The 16,097-nt window shown below is 32.6% G+C and overlaps 1 protein-coding gene across 22 annotated transcripts in view; it reads left to right on the top strand.

Annotated features, from left to right (window-relative positions):
- LOC130901172 (antichymotrypsin-2-like) overlaps positions 1-16,097 on the top strand; it is a 52,620-nt gene that overhangs the window by 11,034 nt on the left and 25,489 nt on the right. For 15 of the 22 annotated variants that reach the window (XR_009060251.1, XM_057812319.1, XM_057812318.1 and 12 more), the window contains exons 2-3: positions 495-1,396; positions 3,904-4,045. Coding sequence is in view for 21 of the 22 variants with exons in the window: in XM_057812319.1 (XP_057668302.1) it covers positions 495-1,396; positions 3,904-4,045 (1,044 nt within the window). In the remaining variant the exon portion in view is untranslated. Of the gene's footprint in view, positions 1-494; positions 1,397-3,903; positions 4,046-12,599; positions 14,398-14,883; positions 15,037-16,097 lie in introns of those variants that run through there. The other 7 variants (XM_057812337.1, XM_057812315.1, XM_057812332.1 and 4 more) reach the window with 4 other exon arrangements.

The raw sequence follows: 16,097 nt of genomic DNA, 5'->3' as shown, positions 1-16,097 counted from the left end.
AAGTGATGTTATTGGAGACTTTCGCTTTATCTTCTTTCCAGAATCTTGTTTTTTTCCCCTCCGATTTCAATTTCCTCTATTAGTTCAGCGACTTCCTGAGTTTCAAGCCAATCTGTTCGTGAAAATGACGAACAAATTTTACTTGTAATACTAAAGCTTCGTCGAACAGACGATGTAAGTTTTATTTAGACTTCCCTGGCTAAAATCCTTACTTGGTTCAAAGGGCAATGAGCTGGGGAAACTCACCATAAATTGTTCGGAAGATTTAGTATTCCGGGGTTAAAAGACATCGGCACGGGGCACTACGGGCATATCTGAAGGCTTATGTGCTATGGTCGCCCATAATTTAACTATGAATGTTGTTATATTCTTTCTAATGGTACGTGTGTTTTGATTGAGTCGATTTGCACGTTTATTGATTTATTGTGGCCTATAGTTAACCTCCCTGTTTTTAATAGTTTTTTTTTTTGTTATCGAGTCTTGTTTTGTTTCAGGTTTTTTTCATCTACTTATACTCACTCAATCAACAGCCATGTCTTCTGATGATAATACTCTTAGTGCCGTCCTTCAAGGAAATGCACTATTTACAAGAAACGCTTATCAAATTTTTGCCGAAGAAAAAGGCAAAAACATATTTTTTTCGCCAATAAGTATACATTCGATTTTATCCCTGGCCGCTCAAGGGGCCAAAGGTGATTCTCAAAAAGCTTTTATTAAGGCTCTTCAAGTTTCCGATATCCAAACATTAGCATCCGGTTACCAATCTGCTATGAAAAAGTTGAATTCTATCGAAGACGTAACTTTATTAATGGCTAATAAGGTGTACGTTAAACAGAGTTACTTGCTTCAAGATGAATTTAAAAGTAAAGCCGTGGATTATTTCCTCTCCGAGGTCCAGAACATAGACTTTACAAAAAATATAGACGCAGCTAAAACCATCAACAATTGGGTAGAAGGAAAAACAAACAGCAAAATCAAGGATTTAATACAACCCGATGATCTAGATGATTACACTCGTTTGATTTTGATAAACGCTATTTACTTCAAAGGCAAATGGGCAGAACCTTTCGATCGTAAATCGACAAAAACCGAAAAATTCTATTTAAATAAAACCGATACCATCGATGTTCAGATGATGCACACTAAAAAGAAATTCTACTTCAAAAATGACGAGGCTTTAGATGCTAAGGTATTGGAATTACCGTATACCAATAGGGACTTGAGCATGATCGTTATTTTGCCCAACCAAATCGATGGTATCGATGATTTGGAAGCTAAATTAGCTAAAACGGACCTGACCAAGATAACCGAGAACATGTATAGACCGGATGTAATCGTAGCTCTGCCTAAATTTAAAATTGAAACCACCATAGATCTGGAGGAACCTTTAAAAAAGGTAAGACATTATGTGTCGATCCAAAATTAGAAATTGTTGTTTTTTTTTTTTTTTTTCATTTTTTTATTGTGTATTGTTAATTTTGAGATTACGAGGGTTGCTAGTTAAATTTTGAGATATTCGAGTTGTCCACACATATTTGAAACATTCATCTTGTCAATCGAAATTGGAGTAAATCGCGAACATTGTCGATTTTCTATGACTACAGACCGCGTTATCTGAGAGTGCCTTGCACTCACCTGGGCTAACCCCAAAACCTGCTTAACAGCACCAAAGAGTTCAAACCGAAGCGCCTGATCAAAGGACATCGGACGTTGGTAACGTCAAGTGGGGCACGAAGGGCCTATCTGAAAGCCTATGTGCTCAACGGCTTCACGGCAGCCCAAACCTACGAACTATAAGCTTCGACGTAGATTAAACTAACAGCAGTGTGCCAATCAACTCGCTTGGACTTTGGATGATGAAGTACCATTTCGAGTCACCCTGTTTCGCTGGTTTTCCGAATTCAATCGTGGTCGTACTACAGGATTGATGTTGGGCTGGAATTGATATTGCAAGATCGTTATGTGACATACCGTGAGATTCAGGTATACTTCGGCATTAATTCCATTCGCATACATTAAATATTGCATGAACATTCGACAATCGTTAACAATCGTGTCGATTGGTGTAAAGAAATACTGGAAAAATTCAATCGCCGTGTTTCAAAAGATGTCTAAAGATCGTGACAGGCGATGAATCATGCATTCGTTTGCCATCAGGAAAACCAATCGCAGAAGACGATTATCCATTACGACAAAACGTTTTTAAACAATCAAAACATCGAATCGATGGGTAATCTCAATCCTCAATCGAAACGGACTAGTACACTATCGGCGCTGATGACGTAATCCCTATTTGGAAACGGGTCTCGAGCGGTATGAAATATGTATACACACTTCTAAACTTTGTAATCCTATCGACTTGAAATAAACACCATTACGAGGTCTGGCTATTAAATATTAAAAAACGAGTAGTGCATTGGGTATCTAGATAACTTTTCTATGCACGTCCCAAAACACGTTTCCGAAACTATCATAGTATTTGTACAGTAGCGGTTTGAAACGAACGTGTTTTTTTCTCATGCCTAAAACCATGTATGACGAAACGTATCGGTTTCAAATTTTTCGTTAAATTCAAAAAAAACTCCGACTGAGTGCTATAAATTGTTGCAAGAGGTGTATGGGGACTATTCTCTATCTCGTGCGCTTTAGTGAGGGCCGACAAAGCGATATTAACGGTATCGTGATGACTGAATGGGTTCCAGAGGGTCAACCAGACTTACTATTTGTCAGTTTTGGCAACATTGCGAGAACGAGCGCGTAAAAATCCAGTATTTGTCCAGTAAGCGCACTCCAGTGCCCGAACACCCGCCGTACTCACATCTGCTTTGAAAGGGACCCGATTTCACCAAAGAGGACTTCCAGCAGTGCTTCGATCAATGGAAGAAACGTATGGAAAGGCGTGTGGCGAGGAGATGGGAGTATATTGAAGAGGAGCATTCGAATGTAGAATAATTTTTATAATGAAACCCTTTTTCGTATTCTCGTAGAAGTTATTTTCATTGAAAAAGACTTTTCCAAGTCTATTTAATAGAAACTATTTTGAAAAACAATATTATAAATATTTGTTTTCATTTGTATATCTCAAAGCTTAAGTACCAACCTTATACCAAATCATTTTTTTACTTAAAACTTAGACCGACCTCCCACGATGCCCTGTTTTGTAACAAAGATTGCGAATCGGTTGATCTTGCAACAGCTTTGCCATCAATATAAAACTTTCGAGCGCACACTGATACCACTCGTATTAAATCAGTTGGTGCAACGTAATTTTTCAATGTATTCAGACTCAGATAACGCAGGGTACAGAGAGAATATTGGATCCGTCCATACCCAAGTCAAAACGTGAGCTCCAGACTGTTCGTAGGAACACAAGAACTGTCTCAGACAGATAGAACACTTCTCCCACAAATTCGTGGTTTAGTTCTTGATCAATCATATCGAACAAAAATAGAATAAACGTGATAATCAAATGAAACAACATCTGCAACACAACTGCGACCGCGGAATCACGGACACGTACAACCGATTGCAAATTGGTTTCATTCGAATCATCTCGTGTGCTGCTTCCCGCTGTTATACGTTTCCGGGGGCTGCCAAACCGTTCCAACGCTCCGGAACGTCGTTCCGGTACTTCCTTTTTGGACAGGAACGCGTTCCGGAACTAAAGATGATTCCTGAGATGATGAACGTGAACCGGTTTTTGAACCCAGGATCGGCCCTTTCTATATAATTATATATACGCGTTCCGGTAAAAAAAAATTAGCACAACACCACTGTTTTTACCCCTTTATGTATCAATTTATTTAGCTCCCCATTCCAATAAACCTGTATAATACTCCTGATGCTTTATTTTCAAATTTTTCACATAAATTCTTGTTTGTAATAAAAAAATTTCTTTCCAAGATGGGTCTTGATGTCGTCTTCACCGAAAATGCCGATTTCAGCGGCATGCTTAAGAGCCCCGAACCATTATGTATCAGCAAAGTTATACACAAAGCTTTTATTGAGGTTAACGAGGAAGGAGCCGAAGCTGCCGCAGCTACTGGTAAGTCGGTTCTTTCGTATAAACGGTAGCTCTGAAATATCATTCATTCGTATCATATTTTCAGTTTTTACCTAATTTCTTATTTTCTACGGTGTCGTTTACATTTTATAAACAGGGTGTTTCTAAATTCACGCGACAAAATTCATGAGTTGATTGCTCTTATAAACCAGGGTCGATAATTTTTGAAACCAAAACAAATAATAGTAGGAATCTATTGGAAAACAAAGAGAATATTAAAAAAAAAATAAAATTTACGGGCGATTTGGGGTCGGGAATGGAAAAAGTGATTTTTTAAGGGTAAAAAACGGTTTATATCGATTTCTGGCAAAAGTACAAGTGTTATGGAAAATAGTCAAGTAGTAAAGTTGTAGGTAATAAGATAATCTACAACTTTTGTATTATACTTTTTTTCCCATAACCTCAAAATTTACGTGAAAAATTCAAAAAATCGAGCTTTTCGTTTTTTATTTTTATCTTTTACAACAAATATTTTGTTTCAGGAAATTTTGTGAAAAGCTACCTTTTCATGTTCCATATATACTGTAATTTATTCGATTTGATTTATTTTTTTTTCGCGTTATTTCGTAATAAAACACCCTTATTTTCAAACGAAAATTCTCCCGTCCAAATATCAGCTTTTTTTGAAAAACTCGCTGAGATTTTTGTTAGTTGAAATCTTAACTTCCTAATGGTGTAACAAATATTACCATCACAATGGTAAATTTACTCAAAAAGGAAAAAAATTCGCATCCGAAATTTTTTTTAAATAATTATGTGCAATTTTTATGTGCTTACAAAAATTTTAGACTCTAATTACTTATGTTCATCAATGTAACATGGAATCTCACATTTTTCGTGAAATTATAGTGGAAAAATTAAATTAACAACTAAAAATTGTACACAATGATTCGTTTTTCGTCTTATTTTTTGCATTTTTCGAGAAAATTTACCATGGTGATGGTGATATTTGTTACACCATCAGGAAGTAGAAATTTCAACGAACAAAAATCTCACAGACTTTTTCTCAAATAAATTACAGTATATATGGGACATGAAAAGGTAGCTTTTCACAAAATTTCGTGAAAAAAAAATGTTTGTTTTAAAGAATGAAAGACAAAGAACCAAAAACTTTCGAATTTTTCGCATAAATTGTGAGGTTAAGTGAAAAAAAGTTGTAGATTATCTTATTACCTACAACTTTACTACTTGACTATTTTCCATAATATTTGTAGTTTTGCCAGAAATCGAAATAAACCATTTTTTATTTATAAAAACTCACCCCAGATCGCCCATAAGTTATTTTTCCTTCCATTTTTATTATATTTTCCTCCTTTTCCAATAGGTTTCATCCTCCTATTAATTTTTTTAAATTAAGAAATTAAGATGGGTTTCCTATAACAAAATTTCCTCAGTCCGACTCTTAAAATGTGGTGACTAAAATTGAGGTTTTATTTTTTTTTTTTTATAAAATTTCAGTAATGTTAGAAAATTCTGGTGTTTCCGTGCACTCGCAAAGAACTAACTAAGGGTAGTTTATCAGTATTCCTGTTAGTTTATACAGGGGTGAATCGCATTACATTTTACGTCTTCACTGTTTTCCACTCAAAGTACTTATTGAAAATATCTATGTAATCTTTAATACAAAGTGTTTTTGGCCAGTCCAAATAGTTTTCTATTGTTTTGTACAGTTTTTGGTTATAAAAGACCAAAAACTTGGACCGTATTATTTCAAGAAATTTTTAAATTATTCAGTAATTGGGTGATTCCATTATAACTGTGATATTCAATGTCCTGTATTGTTTTTTTGTACTAGTCATTAATTAATAATCAATTAATAAAAATTTTGTGTTAATTGAATAATTCTTAAGATATTTAAACATTATTTTTATACAATATAACTTGCCACTTAAAGAAAACTTATACTACATCACTTGAATGTCAGTACCGTGTCATGTCCATTCCTAGAATTTACCGATAAATTATTAATTTTTTTTGTCGTAACAAATGATTTAAACTAATTACCTTATAAATTCTAATGTTTATGATCAAACTGAGGAAAATTGATGCACTTGTTGTTTAATATCTTAAGTTACCATGTCAGTACCGTGGATAAATGAGTCAGTACCGTGGAACTCAAAATCCGACATTTGTGTCTTGCTCGTGATACTTTGAAGTTGTAGTAAATTCCTCTTAGAGTTTTATTTTTACAGTAAAATAGATGAATAATATGCATAAAAAAGTTAGAAAAGTTAAATTTTAAAATCTTGAAATTTTGAATACAAAAAATCACAGTTAGAACGGAATCACCCAATTATATTTAAAACGAGCGAAATAAATTAGGTTTTTTTACCCTCTCGTACACAAAAATAAATTATAAATCCCTGGAAAAATTCAAGTCTTGTAATCGAGCAACAAATTCAGTATTCCGTTCATTTTGCCCGACCCGGTATAATCTTTTAGTAAACTATACATTAATTATATATAAAATAAGGATTAGGGTATCCCGATCTATCCCTAATTAAATAACATCCTACCTCCCCTAAAGAAGCTGCGTAGTTTTTCTTTAATTTCAAACTTAAATTTTATTCATTCATTTATATACAGGGCGTTTCTAAATTCATCCGCCAAAATTTAAGAAGTGATTGCTAGTATGAAATTAAGATGGGTTTTTCCTATAACAAAATTTCCTCAGCCTACCCCTTTCCGAGATATCAGCCCTAAAGGTGGTAACAAAAATTTTTTTTTTCTAAAATTTCAGCAACTAGCAACCCTTACTTTTATTCCATATCAAAACTTTTTTCGAGATGAAATTTCTTGGAATGAAACTATAACTTGATATCCTTGTTTTATTCAAAAATATTTTTTTCAAAAAACCAATCTTAGTCAGCACCTTTTAAGGGTGATATCTCGGAAAGGGGTGGGCTGAGGATATTTTATTATGCGAAAGATTCATCTTGATTTCGTTCGAGCAATCACCTGCGGAATTTTGTCGCAAATAATTTAGGAACACTCTGTGTATGGCATATTTTCTTTCAATTCTATGGAGTATTGAAAAGGGGGGCACATTCAATCATGGAACACAAAAAATGTCCATAATAGTTTAGTTAATATTATTTGTAATGTTGTTATAATAATAATAATAATATCTTAACACCCCTAACGGACTTAAGCCGCAAAAATGCTTTCTACTTCTTCTTATTGGGTTGGATAATTCCATCCATCTCTACACCTCGCTTATTTCGCCTTATTACACCTCTATTCTATTTCTATCATTTTCTGACTGATACTCCATTTATTTTAACCATTTTGTCCTAGTCCTGCGACGACCTTTTCCACCATCGGGACCCCATTGCATCTTATTTATATTGTTCCTTCTTTCAATACGTGCCAAAACTCGCGCTGAGTTTTGATTTTTTTACATCTTGTTACAGCAATAAATTTGAAAACACTTTTTTACCTTTGTTTACATGTTGTGGTTCAAAGTGTCCCATTCCACGGTGTAAACTACCTCAGTAAATAAGCAGAATCAGTGATTTGTTGTAAATTTTGCAAATTGATGTAAAACTGTAAGTTAATTAGACACTATTAGTTCAAAATTTGCTCCGGTTTCCCCTACTTAGCGAACGAAAATTATTTTTATAAAAAATCAAATTTTTACCTTCAAGTATATGAAAATAAAAAAAATATTTGATTCTGTTTGAAATACTCACCATATTTTGAACATTATGAAAGGTCAAGTATTTCATATAAACATATTGAACGCGCTGTTGTCACATTTTCAAAGTACAGGATAAATACAATTTTTTTCATTTCTGTTTCTCTAAAAAAAATGAATGTATTAATTTCAGAGCTACTAAATTTTTTTTGCTTTATTGCTTTGTGCTTTTGTTTTCCCTTTTTCTGTTGCTACTTTTTTATTAACATTTTCCGTTTATTAATCACTAGCTTCGATATTTTTATGATTATATTAGAAATATAAAAAAAAAATAAAATTTGAAATCAAATGTCCTTTTTCGTCAATATTTTGACTACACTCCCGTATCAACCTGGCTTAATATCATATTCAAAACACGTTAGTTTAGCGTTTTCGAGTAAAATCCATTTATCTATGTGTCGGATGTCGAAAATACCAATAATTAAATTAGTTCGGCTTTTTTAACTAAATTTATTAATTAAACGGCAAATTTTATTTTGGGGGCCTACTTTTTGGACATGGGGGCTAGGTTAAAGAGAAGAACGATGTACAATAATTGTTGGTCACGTTTGTATCAACTCTTATTTAAATTCTAATTTTGGGAACTGTCTTTTGATGTTCTTAAACAGAGTGATGAATACATCCATTTTCTTGTGAGGTTATGTTTACTTTAGCCCCGATTCGGTTATGTTTACTTTAGCTTCGATTAGGTTATGTTTACTTCAGCCCCGATTCGATTTAGTTTACTTTAACTTCGATTAGAATATATTTACTTTAGTTTCGATTCGCTTGTGTTTACTTTAGCCCCGATTCGGTTATGTTTACTTTAGCTTCAATAAGGTTATGTTTACTTTAGCTCCGATTCGATTGAGTTTACTTTAGCTTCGATTAGAATGTATTTACTTTAGTTCCGATTCGATTGTGTTTACTTTAGCCCCGATTCGATTTAGTTTACTTTAGCTTCGATTAGAATATATTTACTTTAGTTCCGATTCGGCTGTGTTTACTTTAGCCCCGATTCGGTTATGTTTATTTTAGCTTCGATTAGGTTATGTTTACTTTAGCCCCGATTCGATTTAGTTTACTTTAGCTTCGATTAGAATATATTTACTTTAGTTCCGATTCGATTGAGTTTACTTTAGCTTCGATTAGAATGTATTTACTTTAGTTCCGATTCGATTGTGTTTACTTCAGCCCCGATTCGATTGAGTTTACTTTAGCTTCGATTAGAATATATTTACTTTAGTTCCGATTCGGTTGTGTTTACTTTAGCCCCGATTCGGTTATGTTTACTTTAGCTTCGATTAGGTTATGTTTACTTTAGCTTCGATTCGATTGAGTTTACTTTAGCTTCGATTCGATTGAGTTTACTTTAGCACCGATTAGGTTAGGTTTACCTTATCTTTGATTTGGTTATGTTTATTTTAAGTTTTATTAGGTTATCTTAAATGGTCGTAAACTCTGAAAAAATATATTTTCGTATAAAATATGATATGTTTTCATAATCAAGAAAAATTGCCGTTTCGTATAATTTATAAATCCAGTTCAACATGACGAACCGGAAATAAACCAACCGGAAGTATTAATTCACGCCATCTGAGACCTCGATAAATTTATTATACTCCTGATTGGCGTGTTTTTTATGATATTATACCGGGCAGATATGGAAGTATTTTCACTATTTTTTTTCGATATAAAAATATTTGTATAAATAACACAACATAACAAATATTGTTTTTGCTATGTAAAACGTAAAACTATGATTCCGTTTTAACTTAATTGGATCCTTGCTGCATGAATTATCTTTTCTTTTTGATGATTCATTATCCAATATTATTTTTATTCACAGTTCATTTTCTTTTAATAATATTTATTGTTATTACGTAGTATCATCAATTAAGTAGTTAAAATACGTCTTCAGTTTTAACTCTCGTTTATATCAGCATCGATTTTATCTTTTGTCCAGTTTCCGAGCCTTTTTTGTAGAAGAGTTGTCGAAATCAACTGAAATTAAAAAAGATACGGCAACCTCGCACTGCAAGGAAGCCGGTGACGTGTCGTTTTAACAGTGTGTTAATGAGACTCTAAAAGGTACTTTATATATTATAAAAGCTGTTAAAATTAACCAAGTTAATTAAAATTTTATATTTCATATCGGTTTTTAGTGATTACTCATTTATGGTTAGGATATTTTTGAGGATTCCAATAGGTGTACGTCACTATGCCATTACGAATTTTTCGCATTGTTAACCTAACTTTCTTATTTGATAAAGTTCTAGTTTTCTGGTCGGTTTCTTTTAGTTTTTTTCATTATTTTTATGCATAATGAATGTAATGTGCGCGTAAAGACGAAGTTTCTATTTTTACTTTTGTGTAAATCCACTTCTCTCGTTAATTCTACCATTTTTATGTTAACGGTGGTTATTTGTTTGGAAATGTGTTTGAATTGTGTGGTAAGGTAAGTCGATTACGAAAGTTCCAATACATTTGTTGATATTATAAACTTGTGGTTATAGATATATTTTTCATTCTATTTTTTTAGTCAAATAAAAAGAGTATAAGATCAAAATTTAATCAATCAAGTTAATTACTAATTATAACGGTTATTATTGATTATTTTATCAAGTAATTAAGTTTATCTAAACAATTTATAGTCGATAACTAAATTATATTCATAATCTGGGATATAATATGAGAAATATCTTTCATGACTATTTTAGAACATAACCTCAAAAAGTGTTTGTAGTGCAATTTTGTTAATTTATAAGAGAACTTTTGAGGTGTTTGTGTGTTGAACTTGTAATGTATGTGCGTAAAGCATAGTTTCAAGTCTCCAAAATATTAGTACTTTTCTTGTAAATTTAGAGCCAAAAAATATACCTTGTGAACAATATACATACATGTAAGAATCAATCCAGTGGACAAATTTGAACACTATTTGTTATTTAGTGTGGATATATACCAGCAAATGACGGTTGAAAGCTTTTGAGTACTTTTAGGCAAGATTATTGGAATTTTCCAAAAAGTTTTTAAAAAATTTCAGAAAAAGTGAATTACTGAAATTTGCCATAAAATTATTTAAGAAAATAAATAATTAAGAAAATGACAGAAATTGTGATGGTTTCCGAATAATATGGAAAAAGAGTGAATGACTGGAATTTTCCAGCAAATTATCGAAAAATAGTGAACTTTCGAAATAAATTATTGAATTTTAAAGAAAATGATAGAGAGATGATAGTTTCTGAAAAATATTCAAATTTTCAGAAAAATATGGAAAAATAGTGCGATACAAAAATTTTCCAAAAACTATCAGGATATTCCAAAAAATGATCGAAAAATTATTAGAATATTCCAAAAAATTATGGAAAAAAATGGATTACTGGAAATTTCCGAAAAGTTTTTTAAAAATCATTTAGATTCGTCAGAAAATGATCGAAAAATTATTAGAACATCTCAAAAAATTATGGAAAAACAGTTGATTGCTGGAAATTTCTGAAAAGTTTTTCAAAAATCATTAGATTCGTCAGAAAGTGATCGAAAAATTATTAGAACATCTCAAAAAATTATGGAAAAACAGTGGATTACAGGAAATTTATGAAAAGTTTTTCAAAAATCATTTAAATTTTTCAGAAAAGGATCAAAAAATTATTAGAATATTCGAATATTTCAAAATAAATAATTGAATTTTTAAGAAAATGATAGAGAGATGATAGTTTCTGAAAAATATTCAAATTTTCAAAAAAATATGGAAAAACAGTGCGATACAAAAATTTTTCAGAAAGTTTCCCAAAAACTATCAGGATATTCCAAAAAATGATCGAAAAATTATTAGAATATTCCAAAAAATTATGGAAAAAAATGGATTACTGGAAATTTCCGAAAAGTTTTTCAAAAATCATTTAGATTCGTCAGAAAATGATCGAAAAATTATTAGAATATTCCAAAACCTATGGGAAAACTGTGATTTACTGAAATTTTCCAGAAACTTCTCGAAAAATAATGAACTTCCGGGATAGATAATTGAATTTTTAAGAAAACGACAGAAAATTTAATAGTTCAAAGCTATGGAAAATGGTGATATTTTCCGAAAATTATTAGAATATCCCAAAAAATTATGAATATAATAATTACTGGAATTTTACGAAAACATTTATAAAAATCATTCGAATTTTTCAGAAAATGATCGAAAAATAGAAATACTTATTGAAATGTCAGAAAATTTATCAGTTTTCAAAAAATTGTTTTGAAAAAATCTTTTTCAGAAAGATACGAAGAAGAAGCGATTTTTTGAAATTTCTTAGAAATATGTTCGATTTTACCAGAAAATTATGGGAAAAGAGGAAACTTTCGAGATATTTGATAAACTTCTTTAGAAAATGTCAAAAATTCCAGAAATTTTTGTAAAATTAATCAAATTTTTTAAAAAGTTTTTGCAAAATATCGAACTTTCCACAAATTATTGGAATTTTTCAGAAAAAGTCAAAAAGATGATCAGAGATAAGAAAATAACGAATTGAATTAGATTTTTCAAAAAGCTTTGAAAAAGTTTGACTTGTCTAATCAGGTACACAAATTAATTGATGCCCAAATAATTTATAAAGAAAAGCTTGTCAAATCATCACAAAAATGGAATTTGAAATGGTCATTTATTTGAATTTTCACAATCCAATGCTTGACTTAAAAACAATGCCAATAATTTGAAATCAATGTTCGAATTTTGATAAAACGTTTCATTTTTTTGCACCCGTAAAATATTTTTTCCATTAGTTTAATCCATCCGCAAGCTTTTCTATACTAATCACACGCAACCATCATCATCATCTTCAACCCTCAAATTTTACCGAAGAAATTTCTTTTTAGCGGCGAGAGTTCTTATGAAACGTTCACTGCCACCGCCGCCTAAGGAATTCACAGCCGATCACCCATTTTTGGTTTTGCTTAACGTAAAAGAAAAAAATGTTTTAAATGTGTTATTTTATGGAAAAATTAACGTACCTTCCCCTAAAAATGGGATAGTACTCGACGAATTATAGACAAACAAAACTGTAGAAGATTCATCGATAGTTTTAATTTTTTTTGTTTGACGCACATACTCAGTCGAATTAACCTCCATTTTGACGTCATACCTAACAAACCTACGATATTATTTAGCTACTGTTACTTCGTCGAGTGTAGTCCAAACAGGGATGTCAGATAAAAAAAATCTAAAATCCCATTATCCCTGTTTGAAACTAAGATTGGTTTTAAGGCGTTTTCTCAGCTGAGTCCTGTTAAGGCCGCTTGAGAAGACAAGAAATAGCATGCAAGGTCAAAATATTGCGTAGATGAATATTGCACGTCGCTTCATATTATGCAAGTCTCTTTCCATTGCATTATAGCTGCCACTAACAAAAATTCCATTAGTAAAAACAAACAAATTCCTAACCTCAATTATACCTGGTGCTGTCTTACTTTTGGAGCCTGATGGACTTGTTGGTTGTTACGCGAAAAGTAACTAGATTTTCCACTAGAATTGCAGCTTGCTTTTCATCAAGAAATATTGCAATACAACTGTCAATTTAATAATAAAAATCGACCTGTTTAAGTTTTTTTTTTCACATTTTACATAATAACGCTAAAATTGAATTTATTCCATACATATGGACCGCATCGGAGTATCATATACACTGCGACCCAAAAGATCTATTGTTTCTCATTTCTTTCAACCAATTCAATACGGAGAGCGTGCTAGCGCGCTCTTCCATTCCTTACCCAGTGACGGTGCGCGCGCCGGCACGCTGTACTTTTCCTTCATCAATGACGGAGAGCGTGCCGGCGCGCTCGTTTCCCTTCACTTTACAACTCGACACCAAACTATCCGTTACAACGAAAGGACTCAGCTTTGTACTCTAGTCTAGAATGTGGGATAGCTGTACTCGCCAGATATCTTCGTCTTCTATTTCATACGGCGGTTGACCCATTAATTCGTGGTTTTGATTGTTGAAAAACGGTTTTGTTTTAACTGATATGTGAGAGCTCTCATTGTCGTGATTAGGAATGATTCGTCTTCTGTCATTGCAACAGTTTGCTGTGTGCGCGAACATTTTTTGTTGGATTTGACTCGTCTTGAAAGTGTGCCTCAGTTTACGTACGTCATCGATGTTTTCTGGCACAACAGTCTATTTTCAACGACCACGATTGGAATTCGGAAAACCAGCGAAAATGTTGGCGATTGATTTTCATTTTTTGACCAAGATGATTGTTTATAATTAACTATAAACAGTGTTGCCACATCTGAAAACTTAAGTAGCGACACTCGTATTCTCTGGGGATGTTCATTGTCATGAGGTTGTGATTAATATAAAGATTGTCATCACGCATATTTTATGCTGCATCACGTATGGGAAAATAATATTATCAGTGTTTAATGCTTATGGGAAATTATAATTAAATCTTCTTTTATAATTGAGTACCGTGGTTTTAATCTGTAGGTATAATAATGGCGAGAAATGCTGCTTTAAGTTTACAGGAAGTATTCTATGCTGACCACCAATTTGTAATAAAAGTTATAAGAAAAGAAATGTCAAAATTCAACGTTTTATTTACCGGAAGAATTGTAAAACCTGCAACTTGAGTAGGTATGTTTATCAAAAATAACAAATAAATTTATATTTCATTCTATATATCGTTTTAATTAGCATAGTCGTTGAAAAAATATTGTATATAGCTCGTAGCGAATTTGATTAGTAAGAAAGATTATCGGAAAACTACGTTCATTAATTTTTATGAGGAATAATACAATAAAAATTTGTTTTACGGGGGTTATTTGATCGAAGATTGATTTATGATATCTGAAATCGTAATTTTTTCAGAACAGAAATCACATGTAAATAGGACGGAGTATAATATTTACGTAACTTTTCATCGGTTTCTTTGAGTGTGTTTCCACGTAAAAAAATTAATACTCAACAACAAATAAAACATTTTTTTAAATGGATATTAAAACTTATCAATTTGACAGATTTATCTAGAATTTCGACAGATGACGGAAAAGTAACAAAATTGTTGTAATTTTTTGTCACTCTTCTGTAGATGTACACTTTGGTATTTCCAATAACGCCTTTGTTTAAAAAGTACCTATAAATTTGAATATTTTAACTGGCAGGTATCGAAATAGAACCTAGATGCGAATACCCCGCGCAAGATTTTCTGGCGAATCATCCATTGCTTCTAGCTTTAGTCAGTAGAAGCAATCAACACGGACAAGGGTTAGATTGTATATTATTTACGGGGAAAATAGATTATCCCCAATATTAAGGTAATTCGAGAGCATGTGTGACGCAAAAAGTGCATGATAAATAGAATTGACTTGATTTGATTGACACGTATCACGTTCACCACTAGGAGGTCGTTACGTAGTGTGCTCCTTGAGTGTTTGTCCTCATGTAGTCAATAGAATGCGTTTGCGTCAATGATAAATCACTACAAGCTCGACACAAAGTTTCAATTTGCTTCTTCGAACAATAGTAGAGCTCGAACGACCACTCAAGTTGCTCTGAAAAATGTCTCAAATCAAAAACAGAATGAAAGCTGTTTACGGTGACTTTTGTCCATCATTTTCAACCATTAAAAAGTCGTTTCGCTATGGACGAGAATAATTAGAAGATGACCTACGTGCGGGAGATCTCCTGACGGTGACTACTCCAGAAAACGTTAAATGAGAGGAAGAAATTGTTCTAAGTGAGGCATTGAATACAGCCTCATCTGTTGGTGCTCAACATAAGCAATCTCCTCTCGTGTTACCAACTACCTGTTACGTAGTGGTTCCTCAATATTACCAAGGAAATTAAAGTCACAGGGCGAAATGGAAGTAGAGTACCTTGGTTGGTCCAATTTTTCTCATTCCCAATGCCAAAGGATTAATACTAACCAATTGACTGATTTCGCAGGCCATACTATGCTATTACCAACTATCACAGAGCCATCTGTTGTTCTGCAGAACTTCCACATGACGCATATGCGTTTGTTAATTCAATCACTCATCATCGAGGGTAAATTATGGATAATTGGGTATTTGGTGAGATGTAAACTGGCGATGATATCTGACTTCGTCCGTATGATATTGGTGCTGCATCTTGCCACTGCGCTTTGACCATAACGTAATTTTTAGCTTCCACAGACCACTTTTTCGCTGGATCTATCTTTCTGTTCACCAAAATCAACAACGCCTTCAAAGGAAAGCATTTTAAATCGATAGAAAACATCGAATAAATTTTACTAGGGAGTTGTCACAAAATCCAGTCAAGTATTTCCAGAATTGGTACGTCTGGAACAATCTCTGGAGGCGGTGTATTAGTGTATTCTTACCATTGGTCTCAT

This window comes from Diorhabda carinulata, chromosome X, assembly GCF_026250575.1.
Source record: "Diorhabda carinulata isolate Delta chromosome X, icDioCari1.1, whole genome shotgun sequence".
NCBI classification, from domain to species: Eukaryota; Metazoa; Arthropoda; class Insecta; order Coleoptera; family Chrysomelidae; genus Diorhabda; species Diorhabda carinulata.
Note: the sequence above shows the minus strand (reverse complement) of the source record. Positions and strands in the feature narration are given on the sequence as shown.